Here is a 21,502-nt window from a genome sequence, read left to right as displayed (position 1 = left end):
AGAGCTGAGGCTTTGAATTCTCCTAATAACTAAATAAAACACACAAGGGAAATTTCTAGAAGTATTTGCTCAGTTTAACTCATTCCTGACATAGGGTTGTTAATGTGCTTGTATGTGACAGTCATAGACTAAGCTCCATCTTCTCAATGGTTTTTGTTAGCTATGAAATAAATACCAGCCAAAGAACAATATTTAGCTGAAAACTTTGCTTTGATAAGATATAGTAAAGATTTGGGGCATGTAATTTTTAGCTTCTTTAATAACAACATTTGTCAAATATTTAAATTTTATTTTTATACATACAATTGGCGCTCTTCTCTTTCAATTATGATTTTTAAACAGTTCTATGATGCATTTCAACTTGAATTAACTTTTTTCATCCTGCCATTGTACTAAAAAAGGAAAATTGCTATTAAGATAAAAATTTATTACTTTAAGTGGATAAACTTTATATATATACCTTAATAAAGCTTTTTATTTATTTATTTATTTTTATTTATTTAGAGACAGAGTCTCACTATATCACCCTGGGTAGGGCGCCATGGCATCATAACTCACAGCAATCTCAAACTCTTGGGCTTAAGCGATTCTCTTGCCTCAGCCTCCCAAGTAGCTAGGACTACAGGCTCTCGCCACAATGCCCGGCTATTTTTTGGTTGTAGTTACCGTTGTTTGGTAGGCCTGGGCTGGATTTGAACCTGCTATCTCAGGATATGTGGCTGGCGCCCTAGCCAATAAGCTATAGGCACCGAGCCTACATAAAACTATTTAAAAATATTTTATTCCCTGATGATAATGATGAGTCCAGAGTATTTGAATAGCCAATTATCAGTTTCCTAACAATCTGATCTTACTGAAAAAGGTCTAATCAGTTCAAATTGATTAGAAACTCAAGCTAGCTACCACAAAGACTTAGTGATAAATACTGGAAAACTAGGTCTGAGACAAATGCATTAGCTTACTGTCTTTTCCCAAGACATGCTGGCTAGTTACAATAAATAATGATAACTGAAAAGTAGAATTAAGTTAGAGATGTACATCTTAGAAAGTATTCATATTTTGAAAATGTCTCCTGATACTGAGATCATTTCCAGTCCACGATGTTCCAAAAATTGCATAAAGACTGATGTAAGATTTTAGAAATTCAGTTACCATGAGGGAATGCTCATTTTGTGCCATACAGTGTTTTTCCTTACTTTGAAAATAAGAGTTTGCCAAGGATCATTATTATATTGATAAATAGAGTGATACTTTTAAATTAAAACTTCCCCTGCTTTTAGCAATGGATTATTTAAAGAGTTTTGTAGCCTTTGGGGTCTTTAGGGTTGTTTAAATAACTGAGTAGATTTTAAACTGGTAAAAGAAGGCTATTTCATGACAGAAGGGAAGTAAAGACAAAAGCCAATTGGAAGTAGCACCAAGAGTTGGAAACAGACCAATTTGTTAACAAGAGAGAAGTAGAGCCGAAACCTAGCATAAATATACAAAAAGTGTGAACATATAAAAAAAAAGTTAGCTTTGATATGTGAGTATAAGGTAAAGCATTTTAGTGAACTTAGTGCAACAGAGATTCTACTGTGTATCTGAAATGTATATTTTGGATGGGAGGAGGATTTTGCATTATGAAGTATATTTCAGCCAAATACCATAGCATTTTCTAATAATAAATTCATATTAAATGAAAGTATATAGAATGCATCATGTAGTAATAGCACTGCTCTTTATGTAGGCTACCTAGCATTGTTTGTTTCTACCTCGTTTAAATACCTCTTTTTAATGATATCGGAGTGGGGCCTTTAAGAATATGCTAAATCTACTCTACCTGTGCTCTATAAAAAGGAATACCAAAGCCTAGTTGACAGAACATGCATGTACAACATGATTTGCTAAATTTTTAAGCCCACTGTTGAGACTTATTGCTCCAAAAATAAAGATTCCTTTAAAAATATTTTTGCTCACTGACAATACCCCTAAGTGACCCAAGAGCTCTGTTAGAGATTTATAAGAAAATTAATATATTCATGCCTCCTAATACATCACTTTGTAGCTCACGGTTTGAGGAGAAATGTCAACTCTCAAGTTTTGTTTTTTCTGAAGTACATGCCATAGATGGTGATTCCTGGGCAAAGTAAGTTGAAAACTTTCTAGGAAGGATTCACCATTCTAGATGCCAGTAAGAACATTCGTAATTCATAAAAGGTGATCAAAATATAAACATTAACAGGAGTTTGGAAGAAGTTGATTCCAATCCTCATGGTTGACTTTGACAGGTTAATGACTACCATAGAGAAAGTAACTGTAGATGTGGTGGACAAAGCAGGAGAACGAGAATTACAAGTGGAGCCTGAAAATGTGATTGAATTGCTACAGTCTCATTATAAAACTTGAAGTATTAGGAGCTGCTTTTTATGAATAAGCAAAGAAAGTGGTTTCTTGAGATGGAATCTACTCCTGTTGAAGATGCTGTGAAGATTATTATAGTCACAACAAAAGATTTAGAATATTCTATAAACATAGCTCATAAAGTAGTAGGAGGGTTTGAGAGAATTGACTGCAATTTTGAAAGAAGTTCTGCTGTGAGTAAAATGCTATCAAACAACATTATATGCCACAGAGAAATCTTTTATGAAAGAGTCAATCAATATATCAAGCTTTATTATTATCTTATTTTAAGAAATTGCTACTGCTACCCTAACCTTTAGCAACCACCAACCTGATTGGTCAGCAACCATCAACATCAAGGCAAGACCCACTACCAGCAGAAAGATTACAGCTTGATGAAGGCTCATATGATCATTAGCCTTTTTAAAACAATAAATATTTTCTTATTAAGTTATGTATGTATTTTTTATACATAATGCTGTTGCACACTTATAGTGTAAACTTAATTACATGTACAGGGAACCAAAAAATTTGTGTGATTTCCTTTATGGTGATTTTGCGTTATTGCCATGGTCTGGAATTGAACCTGTAATATCTCCAAGTTAGGCCTGTATTTTGATATTTTCTAGTATGACAAAGATGATTTGCAAGTAGTATTTTCTCCTAGTAAATTTCCTTTTCAGTCTGGTTTTTTATTTGTTTGGTTTTTTTAGTTTTGTTTTTTTTTTAACATGCAGGAGATTTTTAGTTTGATATAGTTCCATTTATTTTTGTTTATGCTGTCTCTGCTTTTGGTGTCATTTCCAAAAATTTATAGCCCACACTAGTGTCATAGAACTTTTTTTCATATGTTTTCCTTTATGACTTTTATTCTTGGAGGTCTGATAGTTAAGTTCTTAATCCATGTTAAGTTGATTTTTGTCTATGACATAAGTTAAGAGTCTGACCTTAATTTTTTTTCATGTGGATATTTTGTTTTCCTACCTCCATTTATTGAAGAGATTGTAGTTTCATCATTATGTATTCTTGGCATCCTTGTGAACTGTGTACACATGGGATTTATTTCTGGGCTCTTTGTCTCTATAATGTCTTTATGTCTGTCTGCCTTTATGCTAGGACCATTCTGGTTTGGATTGCTATTGTTTTACAAAATATTTTAAAATGGGTTAAGGACTTAAATACACATTTCTTCAAAGAAAACATATAAATGTGACAGATATGTGAAAAAATGTACAAAATCACTAATCATCAGGAAAATGCAAATCAAAAGCATAACGAGATTACACATCACACCTTTTAATCATGCCTATTATGAAATAAAAGACAATAAGTGTGGGAGAGACTGTGGAGTAATTGGAACCATTACATTCTGTTGGTGGGAATGTACAGTGATACAGCTGTTGTGGAAAACAGTATGGAGGTTCCTCAATGGTTTTAAAGGAGAACTGACATATTATTTAGCAATCCCACTTCTGGGTATTTATCCAACTTCTCAAATAGATATCAGCACTCCTATATTTATTGCAGCTTTATTCACAATAGCCCAAATGTGGAATGCCCATCAAGATAAATGGTTAAATAAAATGTAGTATAAACATACAATGGACTACTGTTTTTATAAACAAAGAAATAAATTATCCAGTATGCAACAACATGGATAAACCTTGAGGACATTATACTAAGTGAAATATCTAGTCAGAGAAATGCAAGCAAGGCATATTCCACTTACATGAAATATCTAAAATACTCAAATTTTTAAGATCAAAAAGTGAAATGGTATTTGGCAGGGACTGGGGAAAGTGGGAAATGGGGAATTGTTGATTAAGAGGAATAAAGTTTCCATGAAACAAGATGAATAAGCTCTGGAGATTTGCTGTACAGCATTGTATCTATAGTGACAATAATGTATTATATGCTTAAAATTTTGATACGAGGCAAGATCTTGTGTTTAATGATCTCACCACAATAAAATTTAAACGTCCATAAAGGAAGTATTGTCTTTGAGAGCGAGAGAAATAGAATGATATGACTGGCATAAATCCAGACATACCATAATTACAATATATGTAATAGAACTGAAAATATTTTTTGAAAAAAATAGGAAAAGTGAAAGTCTACGAGATTGCGAAAAATAGTGCATATTTTTATGTACCTTATTAGCTTACAAAAATTAAAGCATTTTTAAAATATGGTATCTTGGAACTAACTACCAGCTCACAGAAGCAGTTTTGTACATCTCTTCCCAACTCCGTATTCATGTTGGTTGCTTGAAAGCAATCATAGTGCATGTATTTATACCACAGATGTCAACATTACAAATCATGTTCTTCCTCCCACATCTAAAGAACTGATTTACCAACCCACACCAGATAAATGCTAACCACAAGAAGATATAACAATATTATGGCAAGACAAAATTAATGGCAGAAATCATTAGGAAGGACAGAAAGGATTATTTTATATTGTTAAAAATGGATGGTTTCAAAGAAAATGTAAAAGTTGTGAATCTTTATGTCCCTGGAACATGTTACACAAAATTTGATGGAAATACAAAAAAAAATTGATTAATTCACTTTCCTCTAAAATTATTATTTATTATTTATTATCAAATCACAAAGGAAGACATCAATAAAGGAGAAAAGAAGAAAGGCTATATAAAACAATCAGAAAACAACAAAATAGAAATAAGAAGGCCTTACCTATCAGTAATTCCTATAAATGTAAATTGATTAAACTCCCCAGTCAATAAACATAAATTTCTTGAATGGAATTTTAAAAAGCAGTTATGCTGTCTATAAGAGACTAACTTTAGCTTTAAGGACTTAATCATACTGAAAGTGAAGGGATAGAAAAAGATATTTCATGAAAATGGTAACCACAAGAGAGCACAAATGATTACACTTGTAGTAGACAAAATATATTTTTAAATAAAAAAGTCACAAGAGATAATAGAGGTATTATACAATGATAAAGGGATCAACTTATCAAGAAACTGTAACAATTGGGCGGCGCCTGTGGCTCAGTCGGTGGGGCGCCGGCCCCATATGCCGAGGGTGGCGGGTTCAGGCCCGGCCCTGGCCAAACTGCAACCAGGGAATGGCCGGGCGTTGTGGTGGGCGCCTGTGGTCCCAGCTACTCGGGAGGCTGAGGCAGGAGAATCGCTTGAGCCCAGGAGTTGGAAGTTGCTGTGAGCTGTGTGGGGCCACGGCACTCTACCGAGGGCCATGAAGTGAGACTCTGTCTCTACCAAAAAAAAAAAAAAAAAAGAAACTGTAACAATTATAAATACTTACAAGGGAATACTTTCAAACTTAAAACTTTAGAGCAACTAAATATATAAAGTAAATAACAGAATGAAAGGAGAAATAAGTACCAATACAGGCCGGTGCTTGTGGCTCAAAGGAGTAGGGCACCAGCCCCATATGCCAGAGGTGGTGGGTGCAAGCCCAGCTCCGGCCAAAAACTGCAAAAAAAAAAAAAAAAAAGTACCAATAGAATGATATTTGGGGACTTTAATACTCCACACTCAAAAAGACATAGATCACCCAGACAGAAAATTCATATGGAAGTAGAAAGTTTGAACAACACTGTAGACGAAATAGACCTAGCAGACATATACGGAACATCTCATCAAACAGCAGCAGAATATACATTATTTTCAAGCACACACAGAACATTCTTCAAGATAAAACATGTTAGGCCACAAAACAAATCTTAGCAAATTTAAGAAAATTGAAATCATATCAAGTATCTTTTGTGATCATAAGAATATGAAACTAAAAATCAGTAACAGGAAAATAAGTAAAATTACAAAGATAGGCAAAATAACACACTCCTGATCAACCAGTAGGTGAAATGAGAAATCAAAAAAAAAACAAAAAATACCTTGAAACAAAGAGAAATGGAAACACAACATACCAAAAGCATTTGTAAAAGGGTAGATAATAGCTATAAATGCCTACATGAAGAAAACAAACTTCTCACATAAACAACTAACTTTACAACTTAAAAAACTAGAAAAAGAACAAACTAAGCTGAAAGTTAACAGATGGAAGGAAAAATAAAGATTAGAGCAGAAATATAGAGAACAGATAAATAATAGAAAACATCAATGAATCTAAGAGCTGTTTTTCTGAAAAGATAAAATTAACACTTTGCTAGACTAACCAACATAAACGAGAGGACTCAAGTAAGTGAAACTATAAATTCAGGAGGCAGCATTACAACTGATAACAGAGAAATACAAAAGATCATAAATGACAACTGTGAACAATTATATGCCAACATACTGGATAACCTATAAGAAATGGATAAATTCCTAAAAAAAAAAAAAAAACACATCAAGACTAAATCATGATGAAATAGAAAATCTCAACACTAAGAATAATTGAGGCAGTAGAATCAGTAATCAAAAACTTCCCAACAAAGAAAATCCCAGGATCAAATGGCTTCTCTGTGAATTCTATCAAACACTTTAAAAAGAATTAATAACAATTCTCAGTCCAGGTGCGAAGGTGCATGCCTATAATCCCAGCACTTGGGAAGCCAAGCGGCTAATCTAAGCACACCCCATCTCTAACAAAAAAAAATAGCCGGGTGTTGTGGCAGGTGCCTGTAGTCCCAGCTACTTGGGAGGCTGAGAGGGAATAGAATTGCTTAAGCCCAAGAGTTTGAGGTTGCTGTGAGCTGTGACACCACAGTACTCTACTGAGGCGACATAATGAGACTCTGTCCCCCCTCCCCCCAAAAAATTCTTCTCAAACTATTAAAAACAAAATTGAAGAGGAGCCAATACCTCCAAATTCATTTTGTGAGTCCAGTATTATTCTTATACCAAAAGCCAGTAGCACACTGTAAGTAAAGAATATCTTAGACTGATATACTGATATCCCTTATGAACATAGAGGCAAAAATTCTCAATAAAATATTAACAGAATTTAATAGTACGTTAAAAGTATCATAGACCATGACAATTGGAACTTAGGGATGCAAGGATGGTTTAACATACACAAATCAATAAATGTAATAGATCACATTAACAGAATAAAGGATAAAATCATGATTATCTCAACAGATATGGAAGGAGCATTTGCCAAAATTAAACATCCTTTTATGATAAAGCCTCTCGATAAATTGTATATAGAAGGAATTTACTTCAACACAATAAAGGCCGTATATAACACGCCCATAGCTAACATCATATTCATTGGTCAGAAGCTGAAAGCATTTCCTCTAAAAAGTAGGAACAAGATAAGTATGCCTGCTCTCATCACTTCTATTCAAAATATTACTAGAAGTTCTTGGCACCTGGCCAGAGTATTGGTTGAAATCTCTCAGAGTATTAGGCAAGAGAATAAAAAGGAAGAAATAAAATTGTCTTTGTTTGCCCATGACATGATTGCATATATAAAATACCCTAAAGACACCACCAAAAATTGTTAGAACCAATCAATCAATTCAGTAAAGTTGCAGGATAAAAAAAAATCCACATACAAAAATCAGTTGTTCTCTATCACAAATAATAAACTCTGAAAAAGAAAAAAAAATCTCACTTATAATAGCATCAGAAATTTTCTTAGGAATAAATCAAACCAAGTAAATGAAAGACTAATCCATTGAAAAGTGTAAGATACTGGCTGGGCATGATGGCTTACTCCTTTAATCCTACCACTCTGGGATGCTGAGGCAGGTGGATTGCTGGAGCTAAGGAATTTGAGTCCAGCCTCAGCAAAAGCAAGACCCCATCTCAACTAAAAATAGAAAATCTAGCCAGGCATGGGTGCATGCCTATAGTCTCAGCTACTTGGTAGTCTGAGGCAAGTGTTGCTGAAGCCCAAGAGTTTAAGGTTGCTATGTACTACAACTCCATGGCATTCTACTCAGGGTAACAGAGTAAGACTGCCCACCCACCCCCCCTTCCTAAAAAAAAGAAAAAAAGGAAGAAAAATATATCAATTAAAGAAATGGAAAAAGAAAATAAATAAGTAGAAAGATATCCTATCCTCATGGATCGAAAGAATTAATATTGTTAACATTTCTTACTACCAACAGAAACCTATAGATGCAATGCAATATCTGTTAAAGTTCCAAAGGCATTTTTCACAGAAACAGAAAAAAATGCTAAAATCTGTATGAAACCACAAAATACTCTGAATAGAAAAAGCAGTGCTGTGTAAGAATAAACCTGGGCAGCGCCTGTGGCTCAAAGGAGTAGGGCGCCGACCCTATATACCGGAGATAGTGGGTGCGAACCCAGCCCCGGCCAAAACAGCAAAAATAAAAAAAAAAAAAAGAAGAAGAAACCTGGTGGTATCAATTCTGATTTCAAATTTTATAACCAAGATACAGTAACCAAAACAGCATGATACTGGCATAACAACAATCACATACAGAATAGAGAGCCCAGAAGTAAACCTATGAGTATACAGCCAACTAATATTTGACAAAGATGAGAAAAATACACAGTAGGGAGAAGATAGGCTCTTCAATAAATGGTGCTGGAAAAACTGTCCACATGTGAAAGAATGAAATTGGACCTCTGTCTTCACTCACAAAAAGATAACTAGAAATAGATTAAAAATTTACATATCAGACCCAAAACTCTAACCCTAGAAGAAATAGGGGGGGAAACCCTCAGTATTTGGTCTTGAGATTTTTTTTTCAGATATGACACCAAAAACAAAGGAACAAAGCAAAAATAAATGGGAATAAATAAAATTAAAATACTTCTGCACAGCAAAGGAAACAATCAACAAAATCAAAAGGCAGCCTATGAAATGGGAAAAAATATTTGCAGAACTTATATCTAATAGGGGTTAATATCCAAATATGTAAGAGACTCATACAACTCTATAGCTAAAAAGTAAATAATCTGATTGTGAAATGGGCAAAATATATAAATATACATTTTTCCAAAGAAGACATGCAGTTGGTCAACAGGTACATGAAAAAGGGCTCAACATCATAAATTATCAGGAAAATGCAAATGAAAATCACAAAACTTCAAAAATCTTGGGGGCAAGGGCTGGGACTTGATGGGGAAGGAACGTAGCAAGCTTTGTGGAGTGCAGGAAATGTTCTTTACTTTGATCAGGGTATAAGTTAATCAAGATTTTCATTTGTAAAAGCTTATGAAACTATACAATTAAGATATACACATTTCAGTGTATATAAATTTTATATCAAAATGTAGTAAAGAACTCTAGATAAATATTCGTCTTTAGTTGATGATATACATGCTGAAGTTTTAGGGAGGAATGGTAGAGATAGCAGCAACATCCTTTGAAATGCTTCAACAAAGTAAGACGCATGGGTCAATGGATGGATAGATAATGTGATAAAGCAAGTACAGATGGTCTATGATGTATGATGTTCAACTTGATTTTTTTTACTTTGCAATGGATTGAAAGTGATGTTCATTCAATAGATACAGTTCTTTGAATATTGAATTTACTCTTTTCCCAAGAAAGCTGTGTGTGGTATGGTGCTATCTTGTGATGTTGGATAGCTGCAGCAAGCTGCAGCTTCCAGTCATCCATGCAATCCTGAGGTTAAACAGCTGATACTCTTCAGTGCATTGTGTTGCTGATGATTTTGTCAAACCATAGGCTAATGTGAGTTTTCTGAGCATGTTTAAGGTAGGCTAGGCTAAACCATAATGTTCATTACGTTAGGTGTATTAAATGTACTTTCAACTTGTGACATGTTTTCAATTTATGTGAGTTTTTTTGAACCTGGATTTAAAAAGTTAGTTGTAGTGTATATCAGTGGTGGGTAAATGGGGATACCCTCAACATTTCTTTCTACTTTTCTGCATATTTGAAGGATTTCATAATAAAATAGTCAGGGGAAAGTGCATTTGTCTGTATTCTGACGAATTCTGACTTGATTATCAAAAGTATAAAATCAGCATTTTTTTTCCTTTCTCTCCCTTGAAATCATGCAACAAATGAAGAGAATGAAAAACCAAATTTCAGCTCCTTTTAACAGCAAAACTTGGTCATAGCTAAAACCGTGTTCGAAAATATGTAAAAGAGCAGCCAAAAGTAGGCAAGATTGGCAAAACTATGCAAGACAAAGTAGAGATAAGACCCCATGAAGAGAGGACTTACCTACTACAGACTTCTGAAACACCCAGTAAAAAATACACTCCTCCAAGTTGAAGGTCACATGAAGTACAACTTCCAAATATTTTATTTGCAACAATGGAATGGGACTGAAATAGTTCATGACAGTAGCATCCTACAACATGTCTGCTTTCAAAGAGAAGAAGAGGCAGGGCTTAATGGAGAATTATACAAACAAGGCCAATCTTTAGAAAGCAGCTTTTCTCCTAACAGCCAAGAAAAGAGATTACTTTGCTTGTAAAAAAAAAAAAAATTAAAACAAAAAACAAACAAACCCCAAAAAAAGACTACATCAAATAACCTGGCTAATGAAATTGATCAAACAAAATTTCTAAAATTTGTATGAAAGGTGCTACTAGCCTAGAACAAATCCCATGCCCACCTGCCTTATAACTTTCTACAAGCACATGGTCCAGAAAAAAACTCTCTTACAAAAAATAAGTCCTGAAAAAGGAAGCAGCACAGTATCTGTACAAATACTCAGAATGCGAATAGAGGAAAGAAACAGGAATAGTAAATGGCAGGAAAAGAAATTTCCTGCAGAGCAGATGAAAGTAATTTACTATGAATTAAAAATATGAATGAACTAATTTTCTAAGAAGTTCCATGCAAGGTGGAAATAAATGTAAGGAATTAAGGAAAAGATGGTGATCTAGTAGGAACAGATGAAAGCATGCTTGCAGATGAGGCAAAGGATGTAAAAGAAAATAAAGTTATCACCAAAAATGTTTTCATGGTTGTGTGTGTGTTAAAGCTGATCAGATTGTACACTTTCATGTGTCGACCTTATTGCATTAAATTATACCCCTACAATAAGTCACAAAAGACAAATAACAAACGTCAAGATACATACAGCAATATAGATCAATCTTAAAAACACCATGTTAAGTAAAATACATCAGACATGAAAAAGTACATAGTATATTCCATTTATATGGCATTCTAGAATAGGAAAAATTAAGATGATATAAATCAGAAAAGTAGATATCTCAATATGGGAGGAATTGACTAAAAAGAAGCATCAGGAAAATTTCTGAATTATGAAGCCTTTCTGCCAGGGGTCCTCAAACTATGGCCTGCAGGCCACATGCGGCGGTGTGATTGTATTTGTTCCCGTATTGTTTTTTTACTTCAAAATAAGATATGTGCAATGTGCATAGGAATTTGTTCATAGTTTTTTTTTTAAACTATAGTCTGGCCCTCCAATGGTCAGAGGGACAGTGAACTGACCCCCCTATTTAAAAAGTTTGAAGACCCCTCGCTTAGACATACAGCTGTAAAAATTCATTAAACTAAAAACTAAGACTAAATAAATAAATATATTTATTCTAATTATGCTTTATTTTAGTAATGCATATTGAGGGAAAAAGGATTTATAAAGTTAAAAAGTTGACAAAGATTCAGCATACATGTAATTGGAGAAGAGCAAAACTAATGGAAAATAACAAATAAATTAGAAGCTATAATCCAAAAATAATTTCCAGAAATAGAAACTCCAGACATGGACATTAAAGTTTATGAAATAAGTAGGGAAAAGATGGGCTATTTGCTAAGCATGATTTTTTGTAATAATTTCCTAAGTAATTACAAATGTATAAAATATTTATAACTGAAAAATAAATTAATAATAGCAGAAAAATCATGGTTTGAAAGTATATATGCCTCATTGTGGAGAATGCTTTTTAAAGTATCCCACTAAATTCAAAAGTGAGAGAGGAAAAGATTGATCAATTTAAGCATATAAAAAATTAAAAATATTTTTCTTTAGCATAAAGCACCATTATTAATGTCAGAATAAAAATAATAAATTATGAAAAATTGACCTATATAAAAATATCATTTCCCTTATATATAAAGAACTTTTGTAAATAAATAAAAAATGACAAAGGAAATATAATTATTTTTTAAGGCCGCTGCTCAATTTTGTTTATGATAAGAGAAGTAAAATTTTAAAGTATAGTGAATCATATGTGGGAGCTAAATAAATTTTTAAAAATGGTCCCAAGAAGATAGAGAGTAAAATGATGGTTACCAGAGAGTGGGAAGGAGTAGCAGAAAGGGACGATAAAGTGGGGTACAAAAATGTAGTTAGATAATTAGAATGAACAATATATGATTACACAAAGAAATATAATCAACAATAAGTTAAGGAATATTTTAAAATAACTAAAAGAATGGAACTGGATAATACAAATGATAAATGCCTAAGGCTATGGTTGCCCCATTTACCCAAATTTGATTAATACATATTGTATCCCTATATCAAAACATCACATGTACTGTATAAAGTACATGAGACATTAAGTACCCATAATAATTAAAAATAAAAGAATATATAGTTGAAAAAAACAAACTACACTGAAATGCCAAATTGGTCTTTTGCTACTGGTGTGGAGAAACAGTTGGTGCTGTGTTGAAGGGGGAGCAGGGATAGAATTAAATAAGAGCTGTCAAAACTATACATACTCTTTGGTCCATCAGTTTCACATCTAGAAATAGATCTTTGAGATGTACAGTTGGTACAAGAGCACCAGTATTTACTACAACATTGCTTGTTGAAGCTAAAGATGGAAAACAGTGCAAACATCTAACCTGCTCTCAACTCACAAAGCCTGGCACTGAGGCACAGAACTCTTTCCATCCAGGATAAGGGATACCTTTTTCTTATATATATGCAGGTGTGGTATGGGTTCGTATTTATTGATTTCTCAAAGAAGGGAACACAAAGAATTGTGAAGCAGTCCCAGATTTTTAATAATTTTTTTTCAATCCCTCATTGTTGTCTTGCTACACACAATTTAGGTGTACCTTTAGCCAACTTGTCCATCTCAGGTCCTTCCAAAGCATTTCTAGCCCAGTTTTAATAAAGCAGAAACAACTGTTCCTACAGTTATCTTTCTTTGGTTATGTAATAAATGAATTATATAACCAATGATGATACAACTGGGATATATACACGTTTAGGAATAAATAGAATTGGCTCTTGGCATCAGGTCAACTAGTAGGAGTAGTTGTGTTCTGGTATGATTAAAAGATCATTGGTATGTCTGAAAGAGAGATTGATTGGAGAGCTTTAGTTAATGTAGCAAGCATTTAAGAGAACTTTTATTGTATACTGGCAATAGGTGAAGAGTAATTTATTATATTCCAAAGTAAATAAAATCAGAATAATCCAAATAAAAAGTGATTTGCTAGTATTATCGCATTTTTACATTATGAGTGCTTTGTCTTCATTATGACTTTCATATGAGCCCATGTTCTTTCCAATATGTTGCAGGCTTTGGTAAAAGAGTTACAAAGTGATGTTTATGTAGTAAGGCGACGAATCAAAGAACTCAAAAAAATGAAAAAAAACAGAGATGCTTGTAAAACCTCAACCCATAAAGCTCAAACCTTGGCAGCTTCTATTCTGAACATTTCACAGTCAGATCTAGAAGAAATAATGGACACAGAAGATGAAGTGGTAAGATCGTTTAAATCTTTATTAATAATGCGTTTATTATACATTGAATTTAAATACCATTTTTATGTGTTTTATGCTTCTTAGAATTGAAATTCTTTAAGATAATGTTAATAAAGATAAGATTGTTAAAATGCAAATGAGAGATATATGTTGAGTATTAACCAACTTGAAAAGCCTTTAGTGTAATGCAACTGTGTAGTATAGAAATAATCTAGTTCATATAACCTCCGAAATTACTTGTTTGTTATTTGGGTCTCCATTTTCTTTGATTTAATCATATTTTATATCTTATAAGCCAGTATTTGTAATTAATCAACTGGAATAGATTTAGTTAAGCTGAGTCATCATTGATTTGAGGATTTTTCCTCCTTGTGAGGTTTTTTAAAAGTAGTAAATCTATAGGCTTTCTTGACTGAATTCAAAATTATTGGTGATCAATATATTTTTTTGTAAAAAAATTGTTGAAAAATATATTTATTGCCTTTAATTAGGTAAAATATTCCTTAGTGAATTTATATCCATGTAGGTAAGAGTGTTTAGTGGCATTTCAGCACCTTCTGCAGAGGGAACTACAGACCTACAACATCCTAAACAGCAGGATATTATCCTGTGCAGTCCTCTGTGAAACCTGCAGAGGGAGCTCAATCCTGTCTTGCCATGCCTCTAAACTTTAATTCATAGATATTGGAGTTTTTAGAAGGAAGAAAGATGATATCTCAGGGTTGTTTTGATTTGCATTTCTCTAATATATAGAGATGATGAACATTTTTTCATGTGTTTGTTAGCCATTCGTCTGTCATCTTTAGAGAAGGTTCTATTCATGTCTCTTGCCCATTGATATATGGGATTGTTGGCTTTTTTCATGTGGATTAATTTGAGTTCTCTATAGATCCTAGTTATCAAGCTTTTGTCTGATTGAAAATATGAAAATATCCTTTCCCATTGTGTAGGTTGTCTCTTTGCTTTGGTTATTGTCTCCTTAGCTGTACAGAAGCTTTTCAGTTTAATGAAGTCCCATTTGTTTATTTTTGTTGTTGTTGCAATTGCCATGGCAGTCTTCTTCATGAAGTCTTTCCCCAGGCCAATATCTTCCAGTGTTTTTCCTATGCTTTCTTGGAGGATTTTTATTGTTTCATGCCTTAAATTTAAGTCCTTTATCCATCTTGAATCAATTTTTGTGAGTGGGGAAAGGTGTGGATCCAGTTTCAGTCTTTTACATGTAGACATCCAGTTCTCCCAACACCATTTATTGAATAGGGAGTCTTTCCTCCAAGGTATGTTCTTGTTTGGTTTATCGAAGATTAGGTGGTTGTAAGATGTTAGTTTCATTTCTTGGTTTTCAATTTGATTCCAAGTGTCTATGTCTCTGTTTTTGTGCCAGTACCATGCTGTCTTGAGCACTATGGCTTTGTAGTACAGACTAAAATCTGGTATGCTGATGCCCCCAGCTTTATTTTTGTTACTAAGAACTGCCTTAACCCCAGTGAGAACGGCCCACATCACAAAATCTCAAAACTGCAGATGCTGGCGTGGATGTGGAGAGAAGGGAACACTTTTACACTGCTGGTGGGACTGCAAACTAGTACAACCTTTTTGGAAGGAAGTCTGGAGAAACCTCAAAGCACTCAACCTAGACCTCCCATTTGATCCTGCAATCCCATTACTGGGCATCTACCCAGAAGGAAAAAAATCCTTTTATCATAAGGACACTTGTACTAGACTGTTTATTGCAGCTCAATTTACAATCGCCAAAATGTGGAAACAGCCTAAATGCCCACCAACCCAAGAATGGATTAACAAGCTGTGGTATATGTACACCATGGAATACTATTCAGCCATTAAAAAAAATGTGCCGCGGACCACCCTGTCGGTGGGCTTCAGTCCGAGGGAAAGCAGGGAAACGGAGTCAGGTTGGTTGAAAGGTCGACGCAGGAATGACAGTCTGGCACACAGCACTTGGTGAAGTATGCAGCTGTACTTTACTGAGTTTTAAGTACGGTTTTTATACAATTTACACAAAGCATTACAGGTTACACAAAGTATTTTTACAACTTGCTGACCTTTACAAGTTATATTTTAAGTTTGTAAACGTGGGTAGTTATCCATTACTATTTTTCAATATCCTGCCCTTAAGGAGAACAAAGGTTAGTGGTTATCAGCGAAAACTATTTGCTTCCTCTTGCTTCCTCTTGCTTCCTCTTATCTGAGGAATGTTAGTATAGTGTAATTCTTTACATTTGTGTTTAAGTAATAGTAAAGGCATAATTTGTTTTAAGGCTCTTATTAGATATATAAATTTTAAGTTAATGTTGGTTATATATACTTTTATTATGTGCTTATTATTAATCATATGTGCTTATTCTATTGTGATTTGATTGATTAGAAATGTAGTGAAGTAAGATTTTTTTAAGGAAAGTTTTACTGTGGGTGGTGATGGTGCATGTCGTGTTGGAACATCTTGTTTGCTGTGCCTGCATTGTCTTAGCCCACTGGCGTTTATGGTGGGGACTTGCTTTTGTGCAGGCTTACTTGGAGCCACTGAGTCTGGCACAGTCATACTTCTTGTGCTGTTTCTGAATCAGTAAACCATTGTGTTCATACTGACAAGACTTATTGCTTACTTATCAGGACAAACAGACATTCAGCTTAACATACACGTACACTGTAACAGAAAGCCATACCCTTAGGTTAATGCGATAAAAAACAGCATGCTGGGCAACATCTCTGTCGCTGCGCACACTGGGGGTGCTGGGGGCTTCGCTCCGGGGAGCACAGACCTCCTTTCCGTCGTTTTACAACGCGGACAGCGCCACCTCGCTGCGGCTTGGTGCAGAGGGTGCGGCAAAAATGGAGACTTTACATCCTTCTTATTAACCTGGATGGAAGTGGAAGACATTATTCTTAGTAAAGCATCACAAGAATGGAGAAGCATGAATCCTATGTACTCAATTTTGATATGAGGACAATTAATGACAATTAATGACAATTAAGGGGGGAAGCAGAAAGAGGGACGGGGATGGGGCCTTGGTGTGTGTCACACTTTATGGGGGCAAGACATGATTGCAAGAGGGACTTTACCTAACAATTGCAATCAGAGTAACCTGGCTTATTGTACCCTCAATGAATCCCCAACAATAAAAAAAAAAAAGAAGGTTAAAAAAAAAAAAAAAAGAAGGAAGAAAGAGATGATGGGACTAATAGCTTTCCCATAAATATTTACTCAATGAATAAATAAAATTATAGATTTAACCATATAAGATCATCCTCCAGCTACCACCCACAGTCTGCTTCTGAAAGTTCTCCTGAAGTAGAGCAAATGTACAATTTGCAAAGGTTTTTAAACTACCAAGAATTCTTAGAAAAGGGGTTAAAGGAATTCTGCAAGGATTATTTTCATCCTATGAGTAAATAAGAGTGAATTATCAGTTTCCTATTTTCAACAGCTGTGCCACAATGTCTGTTCCTTTCTACCAAATACTGAACCTTTGAAGTATAAGATCATTATCAAACGTAACACACAGGAGATGATGGTACCTCTGGTAGGGGTTGCCAAAGAATGCCTCTGGTTAAGAATGCCTCTTGTATACATTTAATTACAATGTTCTGATTATAAGAAACATAATAAAAACTTAAGGGTAAGGCCTCTAGTGTTGCTTAGGACAAATTTAGCAGAATCTGTCATGAATGTGCTTTTATACATGTGCGTATGTTTGTGTGTACACTGTGTACATACTCTGTAACAGAGGCATGCGTCTTTGTTGGGAATCTAAAAAGATGCCTTCTCAAGGCTAACAAATTAGAGAAAAGCATTCTATTTGAATGAGTAAATGAGAAAATGTATCCCCTTTGAGGATAAGAATTAGAAAAGGGTCTAGATGGGGGATTTCTGTGAAGAAATGTCACCTCTGCCTCTGGGCAGATGCACTTTGAAGACAGAGTACACAGCACTGCAATATGCATTTTACACGATCTTAAATGAAGCCTTTCCTAGAAGAAAAAGAAGTACAAACATACTGTTATGAGAAGGATCAGAACACCTTGATATATTTACTGGATTTAATTAGAAACCAGAGCTTATTTAGACTGATGCCTGTGTCTTTCAGAGGTCAAAAGAGTTGAGTGCCTTGCCCAAGCAGAGCCGAGACCACCTGATTTATGCTCTTTAAAGTACATTGCACTCTATTAAATTCGTGTCAAAAACTGATAGCCCATCTGAAGTGTCTAGCATGACATCTGGTACACAGTAAATTTCAACAAATGTTAATTTGATAAAAGGTCCCTATTTTCATAAACTGAATTTCAACTTTCAGTGAATCATCAACTACACATATGAATATCTTATAATTTCTGAAATATTATATCTTGATAATTGTTGGGTTGAAATACTTAGTGACTTACAGCACTTTGTTGGAGTGTCTTTTGCTTATCAATAGATTATTGGGTATTTTAAATCAACAAGCATTTAAATATCATGCCATTTTCTATTTTGTTTGTAATTACAACATTTACCCCTTAGTTGTCTGTTGAAGTGAGATTATTGGGTAAAAGGTTTTATGTTACCTTACTAGCATCACTTGTAAATGATTCTCTTACACAGTTCCATCTGATTTTTCACTTTATTGTAATCACTTTCACCCCTTTCACAGTCCTTCCCTTGAGTCTACTGCAATGGCAGAAATAAAATATTCCTAAATTACTGTGAAATGTGGAAATATCGCTTTATCTGCCACACATATGTAAATCTTTAGAAGTTAAAATACTAAAGAGCATGACTTTAAATATTTGTACTTTGAGGAGATAGGCTTATCTTCCTTGAATCTAAGCCTACTGCTGTTTCTCTAGATTTATTCAATATCTGATAGTATGATCAAGTTAGTATAAATGCAGTTAGAACAAATGTTTTTGTTTTATTTCTCTAGGAAATTGAAAAGACAAAGACAGATGCTGAAAATGATAAGGAATGGCTGCTACACATTCAGAGACTTCTTGAAGGACAGGTATTTCATTTTTCTGCTTCATGTATTAAAACTAAGAATTCCAAACCCTACATTGTTACTAGATGTCTAACTTTTTACAGATATTTACCCATTATTTACTTCTGTTAGGTACAGAAGTATTCCAGTAGGTAGACAGGAAAGTTAACCCTCTATTTGTACTTTTGAATTTAGCAAATGAAACAAATGCCTTGGGAAAGAGCCAACATGGGCCTTACCAAATGCATTAATTAAATTATCGAGTCAACCTCTGTACTTGCTAGGCTGAAAAGGATCCATTCTCTCATGCCTCTTAGGAAGAGAGGTTCTTTATTAGGTGTCTTTAAAGTTAGTAGTTGATATGGACACCTGAGGAGTTCATGGGTTTCAGTGACCTTTTACTATGGACCTGTTTCCAGTCAATTCATGTTTTCCTCACAGCCAGACAGCTGTTTATTACTGTGTCTTCCCGCATTCTCTACAATATTTTCTACTGAGACCTCGAGCAGCTTGTTAGTGGGAAGTAAATATTGATTTGGCATCCTGTCAATGCAGAAAGAATGAAAAAATTTCCACCAGAGGCCCCTCAAACATTTTCCTATCGACGTTTTCTGGGCCGAGTGGAAAGCTGCATAGAGGATGACAAGGCCAAGACGAGTTGAAATCCCTGAGGGGTCTATTGAGACTGCTGCTGTGACCTGTGTGATACTTTTTCTTCCCTTTCAAGTAGTTTTTTAATACACATATAGTCTGCTGGGATGTGCCCCTCTTGTAAGTGATCAAGGGCAGTTTATTGGCAGGTGAGAGCCCTGCTTTTCTAGTTATCGCCAGCTTTTGTTTTGACATCACTGACAACATGCAATGTATTCTAAAACTTTTTCATTATAGCTATTTATGCTTAATCTAATTGCTTATTTTAAAAATGACTTGGAATAAATAAAAGCTAAAACATGTTTGTCAAAATCCAAAAATAATACTGTTGTGTGATTTGGGAAAGTCATTGTGTATGTTTCTGTGTAAAAATTAAAAACAGAAGCTGATATTAAATGCAATTATTTTACATTTTTATTAACAAATAGCAATTTCTATGCTTTAGGTATAGTCAAGAATAAGGAAATAATATTTAAACCATAAGTTTTCTTAGTATCAGTTTTGTATATTTTTGAAACATCATCTAGAATAATAATATAAAGTGATTGGCAATCTTTTGATTAATGTTGTATAAATGTAGATGTGATGACTTACTTTTGAGAAAAGAGGTCATTTCTTAATTACATTGTAAGCTTAGAACCCAGCTCAGAGCCTGGCACATTAAGGAGTTTGATAATGACTGCTGTAAGTTTTTTTTTCCATTTTCAGCTTGAAAATGATAAAAATAAACTTTTAAATGAATTTTTAAATGTTCCCCTTATAAATATGACCTACATTTCTTTTAATTGGAAATTTTATCATCACTATGATCATAAAAATAATCCATATGTATAAAACTTTATTAAATATTACTAAAGCTATACTGACACTGGACCTGGTTGTTTTTTTTTGCTAACTCCTTTAGAGTTACATACACACATTCTACATTATCTGAGTGTATGCTTATTCTGTCCAGTTAATGTAAAAAAATCCTATTGAAAATGGCATCAGACTGCTTAATACTGCAGTTTGATATAGTGCCTTTTTGTGCCACTGAGCCTGGACTCTGGAATATAATTGCCAGGCAGTATTGATTTAATTGCCCAGGTTTATTTGTGGACTCCTAATTATTGACTGGAGGTAAATTTAATGGAGCAGCCTTTATGAACACTGGGAAACCGCTGCTGTTGCTGTTGTATGTAATGAACTGCATCGTGTGCCTTTAGATCATTTTTCAAGCTAATTTTATTCCACTGTGACAGTACGATAACATTTAAAAAGTCAACGACTTTTTATTTTTATTACTGACATAGGTGGTTTTGCTGATGTCTTTGAATTTTGTGAGAGAAAAAATATGGACTTCATTGGTTGCACTTGAATGTCACTTTGTAATTATGCCCAAGAGAAAAATCTATAAAGGAAAAAACGTCTCCTTTTTTTAGCCTACTTTTCTTCTCCCTCAATCCCAGCAATTATATTTGTCCTGAATTTTGGAAAAGGTTTTCTTTACCCATCAGTGTTTTTAACAGTTTGAGTTATGCTTACAGGATTGTGTGGGAAAAGTGTAAATACGTTCATTCATAAATTTTGTTTAGTTTATAGCCTATAGCTCCTTGTATATGAGCTTACATGATCTTTAAGTTGTGAAATAGCAGAGCACATTTTCTAAAATATACTAATTAACTCAACATTTATTTTATTGTTAAAATATTTTGAAAATAAAATTATAGAAAAACTTTCCTTTTACACATAGGTCCTATGTCTGTATTGGGTATTATATATATGATAGAATTGCAAGAATATAGGGATGAATCTGACCCTATGATTTTGTCTTTTGTTTGAGTGGACCACAGAATTATTTTCTGTTAAAAAAAATGTTTTTCAGCATTAATTTGGTAAAATTTTATATTGATAAAATATTTACCACA

The 21,502-nt window shown here is 34.0% G+C and overlaps 1 protein-coding gene across 6 annotated transcripts in view; it reads left to right on the top strand.

Annotated features, from left to right (window-relative positions):
- Nucleotides 1-21,502, top strand: part of CNTLN (centlein) — a 379,922-nt gene that overhangs the window by 347,316 nt on the left and 11,104 nt on the right. For all 6 annotated transcript variants that reach the window (XM_053572079.1, XM_053572076.1, XM_053572075.1 and 3 more), the window contains 2 exons: nucleotides 13,786-13,971; nucleotides 18,891-18,968. In XM_053572079.1, the coding sequence (XP_053428054.1) occupies nucleotides 13,786-13,971; nucleotides 18,891-18,968 (264 nt within the window). The remainder of the gene's footprint in view (nucleotides 1-13,785; nucleotides 13,972-18,890; nucleotides 18,969-21,502) is intronic.

Source organism: Nycticebus coucang, chromosome 2, assembly GCF_027406575.1.
Source record: "Nycticebus coucang isolate mNycCou1 chromosome 2, mNycCou1.pri, whole genome shotgun sequence".
Lineage (NCBI taxonomy): Eukaryota > Metazoa > Chordata > Mammalia > Primates > Lorisidae > Nycticebus > Nycticebus coucang.
This window is presented reverse-complemented; position numbering and strand designations above follow the sequence as displayed.